The sequence below is a fragment of the Delphinus delphis genome, chromosome 20 (assembly GCF_949987515.2).
Source record: "Delphinus delphis chromosome 20, mDelDel1.2, whole genome shotgun sequence".
Taxonomy (NCBI): domain Eukaryota; kingdom Metazoa; phylum Chordata; class Mammalia; order Artiodactyla; family Delphinidae; genus Delphinus; species Delphinus delphis.
The window spans coordinates 8,793,053-8,820,106 of NC_082702.1; the positions used below are offsets into that span (position 1 = coordinate 8,793,053).

Here is a 27,054-nt window from a genome sequence, read left to right on the forward strand (position 1 = left end):
CTGAAGGCTGAGCACCTGGGCCTGACTGATGGTTTTCAGGGGTGACTCCTAGGTCTCAGGACCTTGGGAAGGAAAAGCCAGTGTTTTCTTGTCTTCACCAAGATCACAAGAAGCTGAGCCACTAAATGAATGTTTACTAGGTGTCCTGTACAGAAGCCTTCCCCGTCTGCCCACATTCCACCCCTGACTTGTTGGGTGAGGCTCTTTCTTCGCCTGCAATACGGGCATGACAGTATCTACCCTCATGGAGTTTCTGTGAGGATTCAAACCATTTAGCTAAAGTACAAGTATTTTGAAAGGTATCAGGCAAGCAGTGTGAGCATGTTAGCTATTATTATTATAAAACTCTTTTGCTTGCCAACTACAACCTAAACTTCCGTTTCCCCACCTGTAAAGGGGCAAAGAGGTGATCCCTCAAAAGATATACATTTATACTTACCAATAAAAAAGCAAGAAACTGACAAAAAGGGTCTGCACGGCAAAGGGAAATCATGGAACGTGGGGCTGAGATGGGACCAAGAGCTTTTTTTTTTCGTTTTGAGTAGCACCTGTTCACTAGAACGTTCTGTCTGAAACTTCAACCATTGAGCACCTAACGAAGTTTGGCTACTACACATACCAGAGACAAGAGAAGTGGGGTACAGAGTAGAGAAGGCTGGCAGCCCCAAAGAGAACTCATTTCCTTTCATTTGCTAACTCCAGCACCCCCAAAATATTTGCTACCATCTCAGCTCAGATCCCCTTTCTCAGGTGGGCTACATTATCTCCTGAGGTGCTAGAAACCACAGGATAATCACTGTGGACTTCCTGGAGACTTAGGGAAATCTGTTCTTATAACACCAACATGTAATATGGGAAAATATGAAATTTGGAGCAAAGAGAATAAAGACATTTCCTGCCCAGGGCTGGCAGCTTCCAGCATCACCCCCCAGATTCCCAAGGGGTCCTTTCGGGATCACTCAATCTCTGCCATTACAGGTACAGGGGTGGAAAAGTTTGGAAAGCTTCAGAGAAGAGTCAACAATTTTGTTTTTAATCCATGCAGACCCACCTGCTCCCCCTTGTGACCAAGGCACCACATTGCAAAGTAAAGGGTGTAATTAGCTCAAATTTTCTAAGACCCTGCAAGACTCATGCAAGGAAGGATTCCCTGACTCAACACTAATAGGGCCCAGAAAGGGGCAGCTCCAAAAATGCAGCCCTAGCTTCACCTAGGGTGGGAGCAGAGGTGACCAGGCGGGCTGGGGGAATTGAGTTCTTCCTCTCAAGAGGAGATCAGTTTTTTTTTCACTGACTGCAACAGGGCTGAAATAGGAAAGGAGCTCATTTATTCATTCAAACCAGCCAGAGGATTTCCATCGTGGAAAAGCCAAGTGAGGGTAAGGAGACTTGGAACATGCTGCTGAGTCAAGACAAACCTGGCGCTCCAACGACTGCTCTGACCCGTCCAGCTGTGCGACTTGGGGCATTTTATTTAATGTCACTTAACCGTTATGAGACCATCGCTCACTTTTTTTTAAATTAAATTTATATTATTTACTTTTGGCTGCGTTGGGTCCTCGCTGCTGTGCGCGGGCTTTCTCCAGTCGCAGTGAGCGGGGGCTACTCTTTGCCGCGGTGCGTGGGCTTCTCATTGTGGTGGCTTCTCTTCTTGCGGAGCACGGGCTCTAGAGTGCAGGGGCTTCGCTAGTTGCAGCACGTGGGCTCAGTAGTTGCGGCGCGTGGACTCAGTAGTTGTGGCACACAGGCTTAGTTGCTCCGAAGCACATGGAATCTTAGCGGACCAGGGCTCGAACCCCTATCCCCTGCATTGGCAGGCAGATTCTTAACTATCACTCACTTTTACTCCTTTTCCACTATTATTACAAGTGCTATCCCTGAGAACAGCCACTACTTAACTGAATTATTCAACAGACAATAAGAATCAGAAGCTTCTGCATGCTAGAATAACTCTTGCTGCATTGCCCAGGAATAGTGACGGAGGGGAGGATCTTTGTGTCATGTTAAAGCATCCAGGGACATTTCTTCAGGTTTAGGCAATTGATAGGATCGCTCCCCGTCAGAGGAAGAAGTTTCTAATGTGGAAGAAAAACAAGCAAATCCTAAAGCAAATAACTTTATTTCAATCATTCCTTTTTAAAGAACCAAGGAAATATAGAAAATATAAAAAAAACATGAACGGCTGCAATTCAGGGGGGTAAATGAAGGGCCGATACAGCCCTTAACATGCGACAGCCTCCAGAGCGAGGGTCAGCACGGTGTCGGAGTGGGGCTCCGTGGGAAGGGCAGGCTCCTCTGTCCCAGCTCACGGCCAAGGAGTCAGAATCCCCAGGGGGTGGGACCAGGGAATCTGCCTTTTTAAAACGAGCTTTCCCGCTAATATTCCATTTGCAAGGTCTCACCCTCATACCCAAGAGGACTTGGTGATATTTCCTCTCGTCCAAAATCCAGGCTGGAACTCAACTAATCCTCAACTAAAACTCAAGAATAGCACACCAGATGCCACCTGTTGTTTTTCAGAGTCTCAAACTTTGGAGGAAATACATTCCGCCTGCCATGTTTTTTCCTCTCTAAGGGCACCTGTCTGCATTTGGAACTGTGGTTCCACTAGTGTTTCATCAGTCCTAGGCCTTACTCCCCACCTGAAGTCATGCTCCTCTCTGTGTGACATCAGGTGGGGACTAAGGCCAAGAAGATGGCAAGAGGCTTCTAAGCAACAAGGCGTGCTGGTTCCTGGCCGGGGGGACTGGTGACGCCGCGACGAGGAGTCAGAGGGGGCTGTCCGGTGCTGGCCGCGCAGGCCTGGGACGGGAACGGCGACAGCCAGGACCTACGCCCCTTGCTTAGCAGCCACTGGTGCTTAGAAGCGGCACATCTGTATGACCTCACTGCTCACAGGAAATGGTTTGTATTGGTTCGATGACTTCACTTTTCCCTCGCCTGGAGAGGGCCTTCACGGGGGAAGGGGACAGGGGTCACATGTGGGCATGCCGCAGGGCAGCATCACCAGGGCTGCCAAGTCTTGGGTTCACTTGGGGCCAAGGCACTCCACAATCCCGTTCCCCTTCATGCCATCAAAGAAGAAGAAGTTGTTGTGAGGAGGGTCCCTTTGAGACAGGGCCTGGGGAGCAAAACAAGAAGAGGGTTCAGCTCAAGTGCTTTAAAAGGGATAAAATGGAGAAAAGAGAATAAACCCCCAAACTGAAATCTTCTAAAAGCAACATGGGCAGTGGTTCGCAAGAGACGTTGATTTTGCTCCCCAGGGGCTATCTGGTTATGTTGGGAAACATTTCTGATTGTAATTGTCATGTCCCTTTGCTCTGTCCCTTACCAGCTGTGTGTCCTTGAGCAGATCATTTAGCCTCTCTGACCTTTACTTTCCCCATGTAAAATGAAAATAACAAATGTTTTATCCTAGGGATTAAAAAAGATGCTGTACCTCAAATATCTAAAACAATGCCTAACATGGAGAAGCACCGCTTGGCTAACGGCAGTAATAATTATTTATGACTATTCAACTGAGAAAGGCACTGATTCATTCCAACACATCTGAGGCTGCAGCCTCCGTCACCTAGGGGGACACTCACTGATGCAGAAGCGGTGCTTCCACGAGAAGGCAGTGCTGCCTGCCCTCCACAGGACAGGACAGGGCTGGGGTCCAGAGGGCCTGGCACATGCCAGTCAGCCATGAAAATGATGATTATCTCGTGGGGTTAACAGAAGTTCACAGCACTGTTAGAGATGCAGTTAAGAGTCCCTGAAATTACATGCTGAATCATGCATGTACCTGTGTGTACTGGGAAAGGTCCATAGGCGATAGTGGACATTTTCAACACAAGAAGGGTTACTGTTTAAAGAGGAAGACATCACCTACGCAGATTGCTAGGCGGGTTTCAAGGTTTCCGGGAGCACCATGCTGTCGTCCCTAAGGCAGGACCTCCTTTACAAGGTCGGGAGTGTGCTCTAAACATCCCGAACCTCTCCTCCTTGGACTGAGTGCCAATCCCAATCCACTTTCTCATCTGTAAAATGGAAACAATTATACCTATTCCAAGTGGTTATTCCGGAAATAACCATTCTTCTGAGGACAATGTATTGAGCATCTACTCTGTGTCAGGTATTGTGCTAGATATTAAGGATTCTGAAGTCCCTCCCTGCCTGGGGCTTGGATCAGAGGTTTGCTTCTCTGGGCTGGCATATGAAATGGCAAATAAATGGCCCCTGCCTGCTAGGGCCCCTGGTGAGTAGGAAATGCGATCAAGCTTGTAACGTGTCGGGCATGTAGTAAATTCTCAATAACTGGGAGCTGCTATGACTAACGGGGGCCAGAGGTCCTTTCCCAATAGCTGAGGCCCCAAGCACTCAGCCAGGGGGAAGGGCCCAAGAGCCCACAGGTGGATCTCAGGCCCGAGAACCCGAGTTCCAGGAGATGCTACAAGGCGTTTTCACGTTCAGCCTGATAGGCGGCTGCTGTCACTCTCACCTCTAGTACTCTAGGTGGGGAGACCGACCGCGGACAGTGGGGAGAGAAAAGAAGGATGATTAAACCCAACGAAGCGGGACATGACAGAGGACATGGATAGAACATGTGGTGTCTGGAATGATGCAAGGAAGGAGGGAAACAAAGATGATTCCAAGGGAACAGACTTATACATTTGCCCCCCCCATCTTCCGATGTTTGCTTTTTACGGGTGGTCAGATGGTCCCACCAGGGAAAAGGGGGAGGTCCACGGCCCTCAGATTGCAGGCCTTTACCACCAGCTGGCCGAAGCTGAAACGGTGTTAAGTAAGGGGGAGTGGTGGGGACAAGACAGCAGGGCATGGGGTGAACATGGGGCAAAAGGTAAAGTGCTTCCCAAGCAAGACGGGGGTAGGAGGAGATTCCAAACACACCCAGCAACCAAGAATGCAGAGTACTCTGGCTATCTGGGATAAACAGAAACAAGATGCTGGGCAACAGCTGTCCCCTGCAGGCAGGAAGGAGGGGGCTGCACTAGAGGTTAGGACTGGGATGCAGAGAAGCCCCTGCACACAGTGGGGTCAGGGCCACCTGCCTGACCCACATCTCCATCCCACATGAAAAACTCAGGGAGCAGCTTCTCAATGGGAGGTATGGAGGTGAGGCTAAGGGTGCAAGGATGGTGGCCCCGGGTCCACACAGAGCCCTGCCGGACGGGAGGGCCTTTAGGGAGGGCACCTGAGGCCTGATGGCAGAGCACAGGCTCAGAAACCAGATGGCAGGGGCTCGAGTCCTGGCTCTGCCGCTTCTCTGCACCTCAGTGCCTTCTTCATACAGGAGGGATCACCAGCTCCTACCTCTTGGGTTGTTGTAAGGATCAAATGAGTCTATCCATGTAGGGAACATGGTCTCTGTGCAGTAGGTACGTATGAGCTTTCAATGAATATCTACTATTGTTGTCGTCACTGTAGGCTACAAAAAATATATTATGTTCCCATCCCCCCCTTATTTTTCACTGTACTCTTTCCTGCCAAGACTCTCTATAGGCAGCCTCAGAATCCTTCTCAACACAGTCCTCTGGGCAGCCAACTTCTCAGACTGGGGACACAGCTGAACTTTTTTATCAGTCTGGGTTAAGCAGAAGGCATGAGCGAGAAAGCAGGCACAGCATCCCATGCTTCTTCTCTTCTCCACTGTACCTCCTCGGTGCTCACCCCTACTGCCTATGACTTAGAAAGTTAGATTTAGGGAAACAACTGATCCACAGAGAAGGATCAGGAAAGAAGAGAGAAAAAAAAGGCCTTGAGAGGATGGTGGGACCATCAAATTGAGTCAAATGTTTCCAGAGCAGGACAAAGTAGTGAGAGCTGGTCTCCAAATCGTCCTCCTAAGCTCAAACCTGACATGCAAATGGACGTGGAGAATTATTTGACCAGGCACGACTCTGCTCCATGAAAGAAAAGGACACCCCATCACTGCAAGTCCACTAAAGCAGTTAAGAACCTGCAAAAGGCAAATTCAGTATCTTTGGGCAAAGATCAAAAGTCCCCAAAGAAAGTAAAATACATTTGGGGGTATGCTACAGTTCTGGCAACTCAAACGTTCCAGAAGAGACTCAAAAGGCTGTGCTAGTTACTTGGTTACCCCATGACCCTACATGAAATGCTTCCCTTCTGAGAGGGACAACGACACCTGCCTAATGTGGGCACAGGCCACACTGGATAGAGCCTTGTGGGGCTCCTGGCACACTGCACAGGCTCCACTGGTACCGATCTGCCCCTGCTCTATACACGCCTATGGTGTGTGCAGTAACAAGAGGGTGCTTTGACGCCATGGCCATGTGTGGAGGGAAACCGTGAGGCAGAGGTGGAGAAGCACGGGTCGTGGAATCCCTTCTCTGGGCCTCGGTGTCACCCCTTAAATGGGGGTCAGGACAGTGCCCATTTCATAGAGCTGCAAGGGCAGAATACCTGACAAATATCGTAAGTGCCAGATGACTGGCTGGTATAGTCAGGGGACGGTGGGCAGCACCTCACGGGCTCTTTGTCCAGCTCTGAGTAGGCAGGCACTCAAAGATCATTTGCCGCAGGCCCACCTAGATGGGCTGGAGAGAAGAGGATGGGGTGGAAAAAGGAAGGAAGGAAGAGAATGGGGAGGGCAGGAGACAGGGTGAGTGGAGTCAGAGAAACCAGGCAGCTCTCTAAGACAGTCCTGGGTTCTCTCTGTTGGCACATCCAAGGTCATGGTGCGGAGGGTCAGCGATTTTCTATGCCACAGTGACTTTTTACCTTCACAATTTCCTGGGCCAGGATCCCTCCAACCACTGCACACACTGGGGCCATCTCAGAGAAGCAGTACCTAAAAGAGAAGACAAATGAAATGGCGCACTGAGGAACAGGGAGGCTGGTAAGGACATCTGGAAAAGGTCAGTAGTAGGTTCACCTGAATGAAAACATCTCCTACCGGGAGGAGTCAATTCAGACAGCAATGCGAATGCTGGCAACTAGGCGTGAAAATTAAATCTGATCCAGGTTAGGAGGTGGCTGGGAATGACCTCTGAACCTTGGCAGGCAAGAATTGTTTCACAACTTTTTTTTTTTTCTTTTTTAAAGTTAAAGGAAAGGCTATATCTGTGCGTCCTAAAAATAAAGTCCTACAAATATCAGATGTTTCAGTGCCCTGGTCACATTCTCGCAATTCTCTCCTGACCCACATGGGCAGTGGGTTCTATATGCTCTTCCCAGACAGATGTCAGGAGCAGGCCTGTGTTAACATGCAGGAGGCACAGGAAAGTTGGGGCGTGAGATTAAAGCACGGGAGCAGAAAAGAGCCTTCACTACCCACGTAGCTACCCACCCTTCTGGGCCAGGATGGGTATCCAGAGGAGAAATTTTAGCTAATATTGTCACCTGCCCCAATTACCCATCCTGGACAGCCGAACGCCTTCTCCCCCCACCTCCCCAGAGGAAGCATGCCTCGCCAGTTCCCATCCCTGAACACAAAGGGGTTTTTTAAATGAGCAAATTGAGGTGCAGGCAAGTTAAGAGGAAAGCTTCCCTACGGAACCCTACCACGAGGAGACCACCTCCCGTCTTCTTGGTTTGGTACACACCCTTCTAGACATTTTTAAAAGGGCACATATCTAAACATATATAATTTAAAACCCAAGTCATAGCAGCTGTTATTCATTGTGCCCTGTAACCTACTGATGGATACTTAAGCAGTTCAACATTGTGACCATACATCTTGGCGGTGGTATCCAAACAATTCCTTATGGCAAATTCCAAAATACAGAATTGTTGAGTCCTGACACACTGTGCCAAAATGCCCTCCAGAAAGGCTATACCCATTCAGCTCACATCAACTGTGCTTGGGGATGCCCATCTCCTCACGCCCTGGCCGGGCCCAGCACTCCCATCTGTCCATCCACAGGGCAGCTCTTCCTCCCGCGTACCAAGGTCCACTGCAGAACTATAAAATACACAGAGCACTATGCCAACGCGAAACTAGTCGCCATAATTCTACTACTCAAAGACAGTCAAATGTGGGAATATCCTTCCTTTAAAAAAAAGCTCACAGGGCTTCCCTGGTGGCGCAGTGGTTGAGAGTCTGCCTGCTGATGCAGGGGACACGGGTTCATGCCCTGGTCCGGGAAGATCCCACATGCCGCGGAGCGGCTGGGCCTGTGGGCCGTGGCCGCTGGGCCTGCGCGTCCGGAGCCTGTGCTCCGCAACGGGAGAGGCCACAGCAGTGAGAGGCCCACGTACCGAAAAAAAGAAAAGAAAAAAAAATTCACCTACATTCTATGTGATCGTACTATACAAATTTAACATTCTGCTTTTTTAAAATCATCTTAACAAAATGCTAGCAAACCAAACCAGCAACATATAGACACATGATCACTTCAACAGACACAGAAAAAGCATGAGACAAAATCCAGCACCTCTTCAAGATAAAAACACTCAACAAACTGGGAAGAGAAGGAGATTTCTTTAAACTGATAAAGGGCATCTACGAAAAATCCACAGCTAACATCTTACTTAATGGCAAAAGACTGAAAGATCAGGAACAAAACAAGGATGTCTGCTATCACCACTTCTATTCAACATTGTGCTGGAGATTCTAGCCAGGGCATTTAAGGAAGGAAGGAAAAAGAAATAAGGGGCATCCAGACTGGAAAGAAGTAATATATATATTCACAGATGACATGATCTGGTATACAGAAAGTTCTAAGGAAACCACAGAAAAATTATTTGAACTATTAAATTCAGCAAGGCTGCAGAAGACAAGATTAACATACAAAAATCAATCTATTTCTATACATGAGCAATGAACATCCTTAAAATGAAATTAAGAATTTGATTTACAATAGCATCCAACAGAATAAAATATTTCAGAATAAATTTAACAATAAATGTGTAAAACTTATACTCTGAAGAGTATAAAACATTGTTGAAAGAAATAAAAGACTTAAATAAAGGGAAAGATATCCCCAGGTTCATGGATCAGAAGACTTAATATTGTTAAGATGGCAATACTCTCCAAATGTTACTGGGACAACTGGGTCTCTAAAGGCAAAAGAATTAATGTGGACCCCTACTTCACATCATGTACAAAGGTTAATTCAAAAATGGATCACAGACCTAAATGCAAAAGCTAAAACTGTAAAACTCTTCAGACGGGAACATACATGTAAAAATGGGGGAAAAAAAGATAAATTATATTTCATAAAAGTTAAACATTTCTACTTCAAAGGATACTATCAGGAAAGTGAACAGACAACCCACAGAATGGGAGAAAATTTTTACAAATCATGTATCTGACAAAAGGACTTGAATCCAGGGACCCCTTACAATTTAACAATAAAAAGATAACCCAATTTAAGAATGGGCAAATGATCTAAATAGATATTTCTCTAAAAACATACACAAACGGCCAGTAGGCACATGAAAAGATGCTCTACATCATTAGTCATTAGGGAAATGCAAATCAAAACCACAGTGAGATGCAACTTATTACCCACTAACACCGAAACAGACAGACAATAACACTTGTCGGCAAGGATGTGGAGAAACTGGAACCTGGATAAAGTGCTGGTGGGATAGTAAAGTGGTGTGCCACTGTGAAAGAGAGTTCAAATTGTTAAACAGTTACCATATGAGCCATCAATTCCACCCTTTGGTATACATATCCAAGAGAAATGAAAACTTATGTTCACACAAAAACACATGAATGTTTATAGTGGCTTTACTCATAATTGCCAAAAACTGGGGACAACCCAAATGTCCTTCATCTGGTGCATCAACTGTGGTACATCCATACAGTGGACTACTCCTCGCAATAAGAAGAAATGAGCTATCGACTCGTACAACGTGGATGAATCTCAAAGGTATTAGGCTAAGGGAAAGAAGCCAGACTTGAAAAGACTACACATGCTGTATGATTCCATTTATATTACATTATTGAAAAAGGCAGAACTACAGGGATAGAGAACAGGTCAGTGGTTGCAGGTAGGGAAGGGACTGAGTACTCCAAGGCAGCATGAGGGAATTTGGCGGGGGTGTGTGTGTGTGTGTGTGTGTGTGTGTGTGTGTGTGTGACAAAAATTTTCTGTATCTTGTTTGTAGTGGTAGTTACACAACTCTGTGTCTTCATAAAATTTTATGGAACTTTAAAACAAATAACTCACAGAATTGCATAACAAAAAAGAATAAATTTGACTGTATGTAAATTAAAAAAATAAAACCAAAACATCATGAGGAAACAAGAACAAATTTCACTGTATAAGTCTAAATAATAAAAACTAAACAAGACAAAAACAAGCATCATCTCAAGACATAATCAGACAAGTTCAGAATATGGGATACTCTACAATATAACTGGCCTGGACTCCCAAAAAAAAAAAAAAAAAAAAAAAAGGCGGTAAACTGTTCTAGATCAGGAGTTGGAAAACCTTCTTTGTGAAGAACCAGACATTAACATTCTGCTTTAAAGCCAAATAATTTTTTGGCTTTATAGGCCATATGGTCTCTGTTTAAACTCTTTGTAAAAACTCTACAAAAGCTGTCACAAATAATACACAAATGAGTAGGTGTGGAATAAAACTTTATTTACAAAAGCAGGTGGCAAGCCACAGTTTGCCAACTCCCAGATTAAAAGCAGCACAGAACCAAATGCAACAGATGAACTCTGATGCATTCTTAAGCATCATGTCATCGTTCTGCCCCCTCCCCAAAATAAAAAAGCAAAATATTAACAACTGAATCTAACTGAGTGGTATATAGATGTGTACTACTGTTCACTATTCCTTCCGTTTTTCTGTATGCTTGACATTTTTCATATCATTTTTAATCTGTGTATTTGCATTTGCTCTGTAATATTAACTCTCTAATGCCTTTCCAATTTCTCTGTCTTATAAATATGATAATGAATATCTTCTGTACGTAAGTATTTGCTCACATTATTTCTTTCGGGTATATTCTCATTATCAAGGAGCAGAATTACTGGGCTAAAGAGGGAACACTTAAATGACTCTCGATACTTATTTCCAAACTGCCTCCTTAAAAGGTTGTACCTTTTCCCATCAGGCTTACTAACAATGAATATGTTTTTTTAATCTACAAAGGATTTTTTTTGATTTTACATATTCTCTGATAGAAAATATATAAGAAAATATAATAACAAATTCAGTGATTTTCTCTGGTTAATGGAATTATGAGTAATTTTCATTTTCCTCTTTTTAAATTGTTTTTTATAACTTTTATAAAATTTTTAAAGGTTACTTTCCATTCAGTTATTACAAAATATTAGCTATACACAGTGCAGCCCAAAAAAATAAATAAATACTGGCTATATTCCCCGTGTTGTACAATACATCCTTGAGCCTGTCTCATACCCAACAGTCTGTGCCTCCACGCCTCCTCATTTTCATCTTTGAATTTATTCCACACTACCTGATTTTTCCATAATATATGTATATTATCTCTGAAACTTAAAAACCAGTAAGTTCACAAAAGGACAAATATTGTATAATTCCACTTATACAAGATACGTAGAACAATCAAATTCATAGAGACAGAAAGTAGAATAGAGGTTACCAGGGGCTGGGGCAGCACAATGGGAAGTCAGTGTTTGACAGGGACAGAGTTTCAGTTTGGGATGATGAAGAAGTACTGGAGATGGATAATAGCGACAGGTGCACAACAATGTGAATGTACTTAATGCCACTGACCTGCCCATTTACGAATGGTTAAAACGGCATAATTTATGTTGTGTGTATTTCACCGCAATAAAAAAAATTTTAAAAAACAGTAAAAATTATATTACACGTACAAATTATGAATGTTCATCATAAGTGTTTATAATAGTGAAAAACTATAAATAACTCACACACCCACCAATAAGGTAATGGCTAAATAAATAACCATATGGCAGACAGTGAAACATTATGCAGCACAAGTGAAGTTATGGATCTGTATTTGTGACACAAACAAGTCCATGATATGCTGGAAAAAGAAGGCTATCACATGAAAAGTACAATCTCATCTTGATATTTAAAAAGAGAAAAAACCTGAAAAAATACACATACCGATGTCTGTGAGGCTAAACCCCCAAATGAAACCCCAAGTTAGCAGTGGCCACTTCTCACTGGGAGGACTGGATGATCCTTTTCTTCCCTTTTATATTTGCTGCCAATGGGCATCTGTTACTTTCATAATCAGAAAAGCAATAAAGCTCTCCGAAAAGAGAATAAATAACCTAACATGAAGGGACAGGACAAGCAGCTCACAGACAGATGAGGGAAATGGAGACTTGGGCACAGCTTTCCCTTCTCAAGTAAGCACACCCTGCTCGGAGCTGGCAGTGGGTAATTTGTGAGGGTAGCTCAGCTGCCAGACGGCAGCTCATTTCCTTGCCGCATCCCTATCCCATCTCCACCAGCCTCATCTCCACCGGCCACAGACGGACTTCGAGAGGCCGTCAACCACCTCTTACTTAAAAGGCAATAGAGAGGGAGTGGCTGAGCACACGAGGCGTAGTCACGGGAAAGTGGTTTCTGCAAAGGGGTAGCGGGGACACACTTTGGAGAGGAAACTAGTCGGCAGCTAGTCCGGCTGTTAGCAGTTAGGCTGTGGCTTTCTCCTTCTGGGAAGCGGGGCCTCTGCCACTGGCTGGCGATGCAGAGGCAGGCCGTTCATCACTCTAAACACCCAAATCAGTCACTCGGCGGCACGCTCAGGCCCGGCACGCAGCACTGGGTGTGCTCGGTGGCCCTGCGGCCTGGCTACGTCTACTGAATCTGGAGCCCTGCAGAGCCTGCCCGCCTCCTGCCATGAAGGGCAGAGCAGGCACCACTTGCTCCTCCACTAAGAGAAGTGTGCCTGCTGTTAGCCCGAAACAGGCACCCCATCCCAGCCTGCAGTGGCATCAGCCTCGACCTCCCAGTGCTAATTTACAAAAGCACCTTGTAGACAGCTGCCTCTTTCTGGCTGAGGGCCCGGCAGGGGATTCAAAGCCCACTGCCGGTCTTAAATCGGCTGAGGTTTGCTAGTGTCTAAGTGAGGATCCCAGCCATGCGTGAAGAAGGAAAGGACTAGGGAACGAAGGGACTCCGATTCACTTTATTGCTGAAAAGGAACCAAGGTACTGTGCTGTTACCAGCGATTAGCAGTGTGGTGAGATCTTGGTTGGCTACTTACTAAAACCTTGGACAAGTGACTATCTTTCTGAGTCTCAGTTTCTTCATTTAACTGAGAAGAAAATAATAATACACACTTCGAGGATTATTGTAACAATTAAACGTGGCCGTGTTGGTAAAGCACAGAAAGTCTTCAATACGTGGTGCTGTTGTTATTAGCTGTATAACCTCATACTAGTCACTGAACTTCTCTGAGCTCTAAATTAACTTTTCTTCTCCTATAAAATGGGCTGTTGTCAAGAGAGAGCATGTACAGAAAGCAACTACCACAATGCCTGGTATTATAACAGCTGCTCAGTAAATTCTAGCCATCATTATTACTGCTACAAGCTGGAGCACAGCAAAGCAGTTTAGGGAGTCCCCCAAATACACCGAAAGAGAGTGAGAGTAATGAGATGACCCCAGAGCTCCTTGGAAGGGGTTCCTGACCCAGTCTCCCTTTGGACCGATCCAATCAAATCCTAAACCTGACTGTGTATAAGAGCAAAAGACTGGTCGCCTAAGGTGAAAGCATCCCAGCACCTAAGGGTGAGGACACTGGGAACAGGGATGCCTTTGCTGCTGAGGGTATAAACTGATAGGTCATCAATGGAAGGTAATGGGGCAATATCTACCAAATGATAAACCCATTCTTCTGACCCCGCCACCCCATTTATCGTGCAGTTATACCTGCACACATACAAGGTCACCTCGATTTTTCATATGCTGCTGTTATACCAACAGAAGGACAGAGGGCCACAGGAGGTGGCAGAATGTGACAAAGGAGGCTCTCCTCAGGGCTTTCGGTCTTAATAAAGCATCTCCCCAAATTAAGGCAAATACTGAAAACAGACATTTATCAATCCAGGCTAAACTGTGATAAGTACTGAGACCAACCTGACAAAGTCTTCAGGAAGCAGGTCAGGATTAACACCCAGGGAGTCAAGCACATCGTTTCGAATCTGGAGCAACAACTCAGAATCTTCCCCGAAGGTATCAGAATTAGGATCTCTTCCTTTATCTGTGCGGAACTTCAGGAGCACTGGGAAAGGAAGAAGACAGGTCAAAAAGCAAGTCTTTTCACAACCTACAGACTGGGAGAAAATATTTGCAAATAATGTGACCAAAAATGGCTTAATTTCTAAAATATACAAACAGCTCATACAACTCAACAACAAAAAAACAAACAACCCAATCGAAAAATGGGCAGAAGACCTAAATAGACATTTCTCCAGAGAAGATACAGATGGCCAAAGGCTCATGAACATCGCTAATTATTGGGGAAATGCAAATCAAAACTACAACGAGGTACCACCTCACACAGGTCAGAATGGCCATCATAAAGAAAATCTACAGGGCCTCCCTGGTGGCGCAGTGGTTGAGAGTCCGCCTGCCGATGCAGGGGACGTGGGTTCGTGCCCCGGTCCGGGAAGATCCCACATGCCGCAGAGTGGCTAGGCCCGTGTGCCACGGCCGCTGAGCCTGCGCGTCTGGAGCCTGTGCTCCGCAACGGGAGAGGCCACGTCAGTGAGAGGCCTGCGTACCAGAAAAAAAAAAAAAAAATCTACAAATAACAAATGCTGAAGAGGGTGTGGAGAAAAGGGAATCCTCCTACACTGTTGGTGGGAATGTAAACTGGTGCAGCCATTATGGAGAACAGTGTGAAGCTTCCTCAAAAAACTAAAAACAGGGCGTCCCTGGTGGTGCAGTGGTTGAGAGTCCGCCTGCCAATGCAGGGGACGCAGGTTCGTGTCCCGGTCCGGGAAGATTCCACATGCCACGGAGCGGCTGGACCCGTGAGCCATGGCCGCTGAGCCTGTGCTCCGCTACGGGAGAGGCCACAACAGTGAGAGGCCTGCGTACTGCAAAAAAAAAAAACTAAAAACAGAGTTGCCATATGATCCAGTAATCCCACTCCTAGGCATATATCCAGACAAAACTATAATTCAAAAAGATACACGCATCCCTACATTCACAGCAGCACCATTCATGATAGCCAAGACATGGGAACAACCTAAATGTCCATCGACAGATGAATGGATAAAGAAGATGTGGTATATATATATACAATGGAATACTACTCAGCCATAAAAAGAATGAAATACGTGGTGCAGTGGTTAAGAATCCACCTGCTGATGTGGGGAACACAGGTTCGAGCCCTGGTCCAGGAAGATTCCACATGCTGCGGAGCAACTAAGCCTGTGCGCCACAACTACTGAGCCCACGCGCCACAACTACTGAAGCCCGTGCTCCACAACAAGAGAAGCCACCACAATGAGAAGCCCGTGTTCTGCAACCAAGAGTAGCCCCCGCTCGCCGCAACTAGAGAAAGCCTGCACACAGCAACGAAGACCCAACGCAGCCATAAATAAATAAATAAATTTATTTATTTAAAAAAAATGAAATAAAGCCATTTGCAGCAACATGGATGGACCTAGAGATTATCACACTGAGTTAAGTCAGAAAGAGAAAGACAAATACCATATGATATCACTTATATGTGGAATCTAAAATATGACACAAATGAACTTATCTATGAAATAGAAACAGACTCACAAACATAGGGAACAGACTTGTGGTTGCCAAGGTATTTGGGGGAGGGAAGGATTGGGAGTTTGGGATTAATAGATGCCAACTCTTATATACAGGATGGATAAACAACAAGGTCCTACTGTATAGCACAAGAGAACTATATTCAATACCCTGTGATAAACCATAATGGAAAAGAATAGGAAAAAGAATGTCTATATATGTATAAATGACTCACTTTGCTGTACAGCAGAAATTGACTTTTTTTTTTTGCATCACATCTCTATTGGTGAATTCTCTTTTAAAGACTAGAACCATCTGCAAAAACAATATCAAAACAGCAACTAAACACAGACTAGTAGAAAGTATTAGAATTGAGGCTGACATAAATTAGCAATGATTATGGTACTATCATTTTATTTATTTATTTAAAAAAATTTTTTTAACATCTTTATTGGAGTATAATTGCTTTACATTGTTGTGTTAGTTTCTGCTGTGTAACAAAGTGAATCAGCTATATGTATACATGTATCCCCATGTCCCCTCCCTCTCACCCTCCCTATCCCACCCCTCTAGGTGGTCACAAAGCCCCGAGCTGATCTCCCTGTGGGATACAGCCGCTTCCCACTAGCCATCTATTTTACATTTGGTAGTGTATATATGTCAATGCTACTCTCTCACTTCGTCCCAGCTTACCCTTCCCCCTTCCCGTGTCCTCAAGTACATTCTCTACGTCTGTGTTTTTATTCCTGCCCTGCTCCTAGGTTCATCAGAACCATTTCTTTTTTTTTTTAGTTTCCATATATATGTAACACAACATTTTAAATCAACTATACTTCATTCAATAAAATAAATTTTTTAAAAAGCAAGCCTTTTCATAATAAATAAATCTTTATAGATGTTGATAATTAAACACATTTTTTTTCATTCTACAGAAGTAGTACATTAATTAAAATGTGGGGGCTTCCACTGGCTCAGTGGTTAAGAATCCGCCTGCCAACACAGGGGACATGGGTTCAAGCCCTGGTCCGGGAAGATCCCACATGCCGCGGAGCAACTAAGCCCATGCGCCACAACTACTGAGCCTGCACTCTAGAGCCCGCGAAACATGACTACTGAGCCCACATGACACAACTACTGAAGGCCGCATGCCTAGAGCCCCTGCTCCGCAACAAGAGAAGCCACCGCAATGAGAAGCCCGGGCACCGCAACGAAGAGTAGCCCCCGCTTGCCGCAACTAGAGGAAGCCCACTTGCAACAACAAAGACCCAATGCAGCCAAAAATAAATAAATAAATATATATATATACACATATATATAAAAATATAAATGTGGGCCAAGTGAAAGGTAATACTTTTCATTTATTCAACAAATATAGTCAGAAAGGTAATCAAATATTGCAAAAATGACTAAAATTACTGTGATGAGTGCCATGACAGTACAACAGAGGATGTGACATCCTCTATAGGGTGCTGTCAAGTAAAGGTTCCCTGAGGAAACAACATGAGTGAAGTATGTGTGGGCCTGGGAAGAAGGGTAGGGGCAACTTCCAGCAGAGGGAAAAGGCCCTATTATGACCCAGAAGAGAGGTCAGGTGGAGGAGGCATGCATTCTAGGCATCAGTTCAAAGGATGAACTGCTTCAGCCAGAAAGGCCAGCCAAGTGCTCAGACTCATCAGACAGGCAGATCATTACAAACAAAACCTCCCTTACTTAGTACAACCATTATGTCAACCTCCAGAAACGGACAGTTTTGTTTTGGATGTGAACCAGAGGAAAGGTTCAGATGATGGCAGCAAATCAGCAGTACGGTATAACAAGACCCTAACAAGGCTTGAAATTGTAGCGCAGATGAAAAGACACAGGCAGGAGCAGAAGACCGATCAAAATACAAGCACCTTCTACTGTCACAACACCTTGTCTGGATGTCCACTGCAGGCTGGCTGGGTGGCATTCTTGTTCCCCACATGCTCCCCAAGGCAGGCGGACAGTCAGCCTGGAGCCTCGTCTCTAGGGCAGTTCTCCTCCCACACCACACAGGCTGTTTCAGAGCAGAGGTAGAGATGGGTAGATCCCCGGGTGCCCTGGGATAGGCCCTCACACTCACAGTTCACAAACTGCTTCCATTTAAGTTTCATCAGCATTTGCTGACTGAAAAAGTGAACTTATCCAGCAAGTTACACTCTCTCTCAGTACAAGGGGCTCTTCCTTAAAAGATAAGGTGGCCTGAAAACTCAGGCAATTGTTGCGAGGCTCTTTAAAAACGCAAGTATTTGGAACTTGCCCCAGAGTAAGGAATCACTGTCCTTCTCTTTGTTTTAAGACTCACAAACAGTTTTGGTGATGAGCAGTGCGGTGAGAACCGCCCTCCAAGAAGCAGTAGGAATTCATTCATTCACCAGTACGAGCGAGCATTCAGTGTGCACAGCTGACCTACGTGCCAAAGGTCCGATGGTGAGCAAGGGAGTCTTGGTCTCTGCAGTCTGAAAGCGATGGCGGGCGAGGATGGGGAATTTAGGGGTCAAGACAGATGGCTCCACTGAAGCCTGAGAGAAGTTCATAAATGGGCTACACAGTGTTCTGAGAAGATCCCAAAACATGGAGGCCCAGGTAAAAGAAGACGCAACCTGCTTCTGGGCTATGCTTTTCTCAGTGCCGGCGTCCGAGGAAGATCGCTTGTCATGTCCCCAGCATAGGGCACTGCACATCAGAGGTTTTCTATTCTTTATCTTAAAAAGGTTCCAGAACACCTGTTTTGAATACTGTTTGTTGTCTGGGAATGTTACTCTCCTCTCGTTTTCAAGAACACAGCTTCTACAACCCTCAATTCTACCTGACCACTTGGCAGACAACTCAAAAGTCGATGACAATTTGGATGCTGGCTAACACAGACCTGCCATCACCTAAGCTCAACTTCTAACTTTGCAGATGTGTCACTGGGATTCCAATTTGGAGTAAACAAATGCAATCAAGCAAGCATTTGGGGACAGGGTGGAGAAAAGACTGCAGAAGCGGCAGGTCATCACTGTTTACACCAAGCCTCTTTTCCAACAATGTCTGGTGAAGACAAAGGAACGTGGAAATCTGCTAGTCCAGTCAAAAGAGGATACTCCGAGTGGACTGTATCGAATGTCAGCGCTAATTCTGTCAATCACTCTTGAGAAGATGGACCTAGAATGTGCATCAGTGTTGCCTGAGCAGATGACAGAGGCAGTGCCAAGGGCAGGCCGCTTGTAATGCACAATCCGAGGCCCAGTGGCAAGCACGTGGGAACAGAATGAGGTTGCTGGACAGCAGCAGGAGTCCCGCCCTAGCTGCCTCCTGTGCAGTCCTCTTATTTCTGTGTCACTGGGACAGAAGCACCAACTGTCACAAGGGACAGAGGAGAGAGGATCATTTTTTCAGCTCTCACCACAAAACTTTTCATCTTTTGGTTATGAAACACAGCTCTTGAAGCATACTCAAACAATTATAACAACTGCAAAACAAGCAGTGCCTACTCTATGCCAGGCACCATTCTAAACCTTTTACATCTGCGATAAACCAGGGAGGGAGGGAGGTCCGAATGCTCTTCCTACTTTACAGGTGAGGAAACTGAAGTTCAGAGATTGAGCGGCTTCATCAATGGGACCGCCAACGAGTAGTGGCATAGAAATGCTAACGCTGGCATTTGGAATCTGTGCTTCTAGATCCAGGAGAAAGCCAGGACCATCAGGAACGCAGCCCAAGGATTCCAAGTGGTCTGGCTCTTTGCCCCCCACCTCAGGAAGACTCCTATTCAACAACACTTCTGTGAGATGCATTTTCCTGACGGGGCCCTGCCCTCTCTTAACTGGTCCTTTTAAAATAAATAAATAAATAAATTTATTTATTTATTTATGGCTGAGTTGGGTCTTTGTTGTCACGCACAGGCTTTCTCTAGTTGTGGCGAGCGGGATTCTCATTGTGGTGGCTTCTCTTGTTGCAGAGCACGATCTCTAAGCACGTGGGCTCAGTAGTTGTGGCTCGCGGGCTCTAGAGCGCAGGCTCAGTAGTTGTGGCACACGGGCTTCGTTGCTCCGTGGCATGTGGGATCTTCCCAGACCAGGGCTCGAACCTGTGTCCCTGCATTGGCAGGAGGATTCTTAACCACTGTGCCAGCAGGGAAGCCCCTAGTCCATTACTTTTAAGTTACTAGTTCAGTGGGTGAGAAGTGGACGTGGAAGCCGTACGAAACCTTGCCCATCAATCTTCAGAGGGTAAGACCAGTTTCATCTCAGAAAGAAATAAGATGGCACTCAGAGGAGGAGCAGAGGCAGCCAGCAGCTGGCCCCGCTGTTTCTCTGGGCCCCTTGCCTGTTCCTGGTACAGGCCGCCTGGACGTGGGCCGGCAGCCTGGCACCATCCAGATACCTTGCTGACCACATCTGAAGACCGCTCAGGGCCTCCGGGAAGGGGGCCAGTCAGTCCGGCCACTTATTTGCAGCAAAGCAAACAGAGGCTGTATTTTGCGCTCTTTTTCTAATGTCAGCACTCCAGTTAGCAGGGGTGGAGGGGGTGTGGGAAGAAGCCCAGTGTTCTAGACGGGCAGCAGCCTCAGAACTGACCCTAGCCCTGGACGAGTTCTCGCTTATTAAATTCTCCTCTTTGTTCTGCTGTCTGCCCTCCCAAATAGCCAGACACACACATAGCACTGTTGACTCTGCATTTCTGAAGAGCACCTCCCCACCAGTTTCCAAATTATGAAACTATTCCATGAAGATCAAATACTGTCAGGGATGCCAAAAGATGACTCATTGAAACATATTAAAACACTGCACAAAATAAGAGTTCCAAACTTGATTAACTTCATCTGCACCTTTTAATTAACTCAGGTTGCAGAAGTCCGGGGGGGATGACATTCACCGCTACGGAGGATAGGCTGGGGTCTCTGCTATAGTTCAGGACTTGCCCATGTAACAGAGAAGACAAACTTTGAAAAGGGGAAACCAAGCACCTTTTCATGGATTAGAAGAAAAACTGCATATGTGTGAATAAACTACTACTTTTGCAAAAAGAAATTAACTCAAATTCAAATTTAATCTGAATCAGAATACCAGATTAGTGTTATAACAGGAATTTGGGAAGCAATGTTACTAATCACTCTATTTCTTTCTAAACATTTCTTATTGCATTTAAATGGCATGATTATATTTAGCATAATCACTAAGGCCATCCAAAGACTCCAGTATTTTTATAGGGAAAAAATGAAATCAATGTTGCAAACTAGCTCCAACCCAATTGCTGTTTCCCAAAACAGTTCAACTGAGACAAAGTCAAATCTATAGAAAATTGCCTGGCTGATGCCTAAAGCTGTTCTGTGCCAGACACCATCCCCACCTCTCTGGAGCTCCCCACCCATTCTCCCCAAAGTGGCTCACTTAATGGCGACTCATTATCTCTGGGAATGGCCTGGAAATCAGATCCACTCCTGGGTGACATAAACTTCCAAGAAAATGAAAAATAGAGTTATCCTCTTAGCCGGTAGCTTATCTGCTCAGGCAAGACGCTAGGTCTCACATTTAGTCAACTGTTCATTCAATGAATACGTAGCGAGCACTGACTCTGTGCTGGGCCCTGAGCTGGGCAGGGGAGAGCAAAATGCACGCTCTGCCTCTCAGAGCGTTTCGTGAGGGTGACAAACAAAAACTACATATGAAATAACAGAAGGTGGGAACTAGAAAAGGAGCTCTGAGAGAGCATGATGGGGTAGAAGGGAGTGGTTTCGCCAAGCAGCCTGCCAAGCTCCCTCCCCAGTGGGCAGAACCACCTCATCTTCACAGGTGCCCCGGCCCCAAATGCTGATCCTCCCTACCTCTCACCCTCAGCACGCTCACACACTGTCAGGGCCTGCTGCGCCTTCTCTCTGCAAAGCCCTTCCTAGGCCTGGGGAGCCTGGGAATCCGCAGGCAGCAGCGCACAGCAGCGAGGAGCACAGCTCTGGATCCCCTATTCTCCTACTTACTGTGACCCTGGACAAGTGACAACGACCCTGAGCCTCGTCTGTGAAATGGGAATCGAAAGAGCACTGACCTTATTAAGGGGCTTAAGGATTAAGGGAACTAATAAACGTAAAGCACCTCGGACGGTGCCAGGTAAGCACCAGGTAAATGGCGCTACTCCAGAACTGCCACTGCTTGTCCGCATCTCCCTAAATCCAGCCTGCACGGATGGCCCTTAGAGAAGCTGACACACTTGTTCATGCTGTGATTCCTCATGTGACTGTGTAACCACCACTAACTCAGCAGTGAGCTCGGGGGACCACAGCGCCTCGGCTCTGAACTATACTCTTCGTTCTCCGCACCCTGTTCTATCCCTCAGGGTCTTAATCTCAATTTGTGATTTTACAGTCATCTGTGTAAATTCACTTGTACAAGGACTGACTTGTCTCCTCCACCAGATTTTGGTGCTCCGTGGGGCAGAGACCGTATCTGTTTTGTTCACTATTATCTACTTAATGCCTAGCACAGGGCTTGCCCCATAGTAGGCACTGAGATAGTATCTGTTCCATGGGGAGCTTCAATGTTTGGAGAAGGAAGGAAAATCATCACACGGGTGGGCAGAAGGCTCACAACAAGGCGACACAAGGCCCTCACAGATCCTAACCAGGCCTGCTCTATTACTAATCAAATTGAATGGAGTCCTCAAGATACCGAGGATGGATCTGTTTCTCTTATTAACTATTTACAAACATGCTTAACATGGAATGTCCAGCAAGAAACAGAAAAAAGATACACAGTGTACCACATCTGCCCTCAAGAGGGAAACAAGATAGAAGCCTGGCTAAAGCCCATGGGGGTGAAGCTCAGAGGAGGGACACAGCTGGACTGAGGAAGGCGGGGCATTTCCAGGAAGCCACCATGAGTTCTGCTGGCTCTCAGCCTCCCACCTCTTGCGGCATCTGTCCATGTGCTCAGCTCAGCTCCACACCTCTCCCCCCTGCATCTACCTCACTCTTAGTTTTTCTCTTTAATCCAGAAACTTAAAAGTATGCATGTGCATGTACTCATTCATTCACTTTTTCATCCACAAACATTTCCTGAGCACCTGCACTCCACCCCCACCGCCTGTGCTGAGCTGTGCTGGGGACCCGGACGGCAGAGCTCACGATCCACGGAGGGCACTCGCAGAAGCCCCCGTCTGTCACCACGGCCTCACTACGGCCACACAATCCTTTGACCTCTTTCTCCAGAGAACTTCACCTCCAGACCGGCCTCCCCTGAAGACTTTTTCTGAAACACCCCTTCTAAGCACCAAGTCCTGGCCACCCTTTCACCTCTCCTATGAAGGCCAGTCTCTGATCTCATCACATATCAGCTCAAAACAGAGAAAGAAAGTTGCCTCCTGTTATTTACAGCTCACTCTCTTCTGAAAAGAACCTGAGGCAGCTGGATGAAAGTGGCTGATGGGAGAAAGGAGAGTCCTACTTCTCAGAAATGAGCTGCCAGTTTTTGCCTACCAAATGAAAGACCACGATTACTCAACCTGAGCGAGAGGCAGAGGGACTGGCTCTGTCACCTAGAGCTGGTGGGAGTGAGAATGCTCACCAAACCATGTGAAGATGCGGTATCGAGGATCTTTACAAAAGGTCATGCTCCTTGGCCAGTGACTTAATTATGTGTAAGCGGTCGCTGCCATGTTATTTATGCATATTTCAAAAAAATCTGGAAATAATCTCATATCCAATAACACGATGATTACATGAAACATGATAAATTGACAGAATGGAATACTATTCAGCTATTAAAATTATGTTTAAGCAGTTTTTAGTCACATTTTTAAATTTTAATAGCATTTAGGTTTAAAAAAAGGGGGGCAAAAATAGCCTATATTCAGAATGAGCTCTCCTATGTAAAATAAAATAGAATGAATTAGGGCTTCCCTGATGGCACAGTGGTTAAGAATCCGCCTGCCAATGCAAGGGACACGGGTTCAAGCCCTCGTCTGGGAAGATCCCACACGCCGCGGAGCAACTAAGCCCGCACACCACAACTACTGAGCCTGCGCTCTAGAGCCCATGAGCCACAACTGCTGAAGCCCACACGCCTAGAGGCCGTGCTCCGCAGCAAGAGAAGCCACCGCAGTGAGAAGCCCGTACACCACAACTACTGAGCCTGCACTCTAGAGCCCACGAGCCACAACTACTGAAGCCCACACGCCTAGAGCCCGTGCCCCGCAGCAAGAGAAGCCACCGCAGTGAGAAGCCCGTGCACCACAACGAAGAGTAGCCCCCGCTTGCCGCAACTAGAGAAAGCCCGCGCGCAGCAACAAAGACCCAACGCAGCCAAAAATCAATAAATAAATTAAAAAAAAAAATGAAGTAGGTACAATTGTTATCATCCTCATTTTAGAGGTGGGAAACTGAGGCTCAGGATCACGATGGACTCCAAAGTCAGCACACTTCTAACCTCTATGCTGTACTACCTCCCTGGAAGCCGAGAGAAGACAGAAGATAGGCTAGTATAAAAAAAGAAAAGAAAAAAGAATATCACTTCAAGTGACCTTAGTTTCCCACCTCGGAGTCCACCAGTTTGGAATAATGCAAACCACCCATTCAGACTCTAGTCTGACCAAATATTCTAGTTCTCCTCTTAAAAAAACAAAAAAGTCTAATGATTCCCAAGCTTGACTCTCACCTTTAAAGTGGAACATTCTGGACTTCCCTGGTGGTGCAGTGGTTAAGAATTTGCCTGTCAATGCAGGGGACACAGTTCTATCCCTGGTCCAGGAAGATCCCACATGCCACAAAGCATCTAAGCCCGCAGGCCACAACTACTGAGCCCACGTGCCACAGCTACTGAGCCCGCGCGCCTAGAGCCTGTGCTCCACAACATGAGAAGCCACCGCAATGAGAAGCACAGGCACCTCAACAAAGTGTAGCCCCCGCTTGCTGCAACTAGAGAAAAGCCCGCACGCAGCAACGAAGACCCAACGCAGCCAGAAATAAATAAATTTATTTATTTAAATAAAGTGGAACATTCTGAAAAGTCTGTAATTTACAAACAGAACGGGACAAAAACATTCTAAAATGCAGAGGCAGATGATGTAGAGGCCAAGTATGGAGATCGCTGGTCCCCTACTGCAAGGGCCCCTATCTACTAGCTTTGCCAGCCGCACCCTCCGCTTACAGAGCTATTCTGACAAAGCCCTTTCCATTCACACTCACCCTGCCTGGTCACAAGCAGCAGAGAGACAGGGTCTTTTCTCCAGGCCAGCACTTGAGTGGCACATGACCTTGACTCTGGGCATCTGCTGCTCTCTGCCAACTGCTCTTACCCAGGGAAGATGGCACAGGACATTCCCGTGACTGTTGTCTGACAGTCAGAGAAAAGATGTGAGGCTTTAAACAAGAATTGCAGCTGGGCTTGGGGCCCGAGAACAGCTCAAACATAGGCTACTGCGGGGGAGGGGGAAATGTGGGCCTGCAAAGAAGAAAACAAGGCAGGTTGCTGACAGTGTTGCCCATTATTACAATCTGGTCTCGGTGGGCCTCAGTTTCCCATCTGCAAAAGTGGAATAAGAAAATGTCACAGGGCTCTTGTGAGGTTCAGACTTTAAAAATGGACATAATGCTATTAGTATTAGTAAGGCTAATAATTAAAGTCTGACTGAGCGCTTTGAGAGACGGGGTACTGGGCAATGTTTAAACACTTACTAGGTTTGGTGACAAATGACTTAGCTTCTCCAAGACTCAATTTCCTCCTGTGAAAATGACGTGATCATAGTAGATCTGCTCTCACGAGGGTGCTGTGAAGATGTAATGTGATCACGATGGATACAAAGCACTTAATCAACAATTACTAGTGCACAAGATGTGCCCGGCCATCATTTAATCCCTGTGACCCTATGTGGCGGACTTGGAGTTATGCCTCTTTTTCAGGTTGAGGAGTGGAGCACGAGCCTAACCACAGCTGGTTCTCTGACCAGACTCTACACCTGCTGGCGGCGGTAAAGCCCAGAACTGCACTTATGGGTCAGCTCTGCCCCTTCCCTCACCTCTCTTCTCTGCACGGCAGTGCCTTCTTCCTTTCTGAATGACTGTGGTCTGCGTTTTGTACCTCTGATAAGGCAGTGGCACCAGAAAAAAAACAAACAAAAAAAGAAACACAACAAAACCCACTGCTTTTTTCTTCCTCCCGCTCTACAAATTATTTTTAAACATTTGTGGTTATGACAGTAGCAAATCAACAAGCACTCAGCTGCTGCCCCATTATCGGAACCCATTTCCCTGTGGCTGTCTCTTCCTCAGCAGTTCTTGTCATTGCTGGACACCAAAACACCCGCTGGGGAACGCCAGCCCAAGTGGCAATGGCTGGTTTGCAAAGGTTACAAGTTCTAAAATAAGAAGTTCCTTCTGAAGAGAACTGATCACCCAATCAAGCTGAGGTCTAGAGAGAAAGTCAATTAAAAAAATCATAAAATTTCCCTGTGGTGAGGGCAGGGAAAATTGAGGAAGGAGGAATCAAACTAAGTTTTCTAACAGTAAAAAAGTTACAAAGTGTCTACCATTAAGAAATCTTGAGAGAGAATCCTTGCAGTGATGAGGAAGAATGAGGTACAAAATACTAGAAAGTTCTGGAAGAATACACAAGAAATGGCAGTTTCCTCTGAGGTATCGGAATATTTTTTTTTACTAAGAAGATGTCTTACTTTTACAATTCAAAGAAGGAGAAAATAGGGCTATTTCTAAGGCTCTCCTATACATGATCATTGGGAGGAGATTATCAACATCTCCCTCATTTCTATAAAAGAAAACAGAGGCCACAAGGCAAAGAGGCTTGCTCAAGGCCTGGCAGTATATGATAGAGTGGGACCAAAATGCCTTTCTTTCAAATCCAAAGCTGGAGACATCAAGGTTCTAGTGGCAGGAGAAAGTAGACATGAACTCTAAACTTGTTTGGCTAGATTTATGAACCAAGAACAATCAGCCATCTTAGAAGAGATTCTAATTTCTCCCTTGGAAGGCCCTAGGTCTGACTTTGCCAGCGCCTAGGAGAGATAGGAGCTTCCAGTCATAAACAAGCCCTTGTTCCCCGCACATGGGGAGTTAAAGGAAAGTGGAAGGGCTCCCCGATACTTTGGATTTAGGCACAGTCCTACAGCCAGGTCTAGGGCTTTGAGGTACTGTGTGCCTTGTAGCACAGCAGGGAAAGGGCCAAAGGCCAGCTATGCAAATTAGCACCACCTAGATGGCTTTACAGGAGCCTAAAATAAATGAATGAAGCCACAGGTTAAGAACCGGCAAGATTCTCCAAGCTTGGGACAGGTGGCCGCAGCAATCAATCAATCCACATTTAGCAAGGCCCTGCTCTGAGTCAGGCCCAGTCAAGAGATGGTGAGCTGTGGTCCCTGCCCTCAAGGGACTCTGTTG

At 46.0% G+C, this 27,054-nt stretch overlaps 1 protein-coding gene across 1 annotated transcript in view; it reads right to left on the bottom strand.

The window, feature by feature from the left end:
• Positions 1–2,100: 2,100 nt before the first annotated feature.
• SAE1 (SUMO1 activating enzyme subunit 1) overlaps positions 2,101–27,054 on the bottom strand; it is a 74,312-nt gene continuing 49,358 nt past the window's right edge. The window contains exons 7-9 of the mRNA XM_059999017.1: positions 14,034–14,178; positions 6,748–6,817; positions 2,101–3,121 (exon numbers count right to left, since the gene is read on the bottom strand). Of these exons, the coding sequence (XP_059855000.1) occupies positions 3,029–3,121; positions 6,748–6,817; positions 14,034–14,178 (308 nt within the window). The 3' untranslated portion in view covers positions 2,101–3,028. The remainder of the gene's footprint in view (positions 3,122–6,747; positions 6,818–14,033; positions 14,179–27,054) is intronic.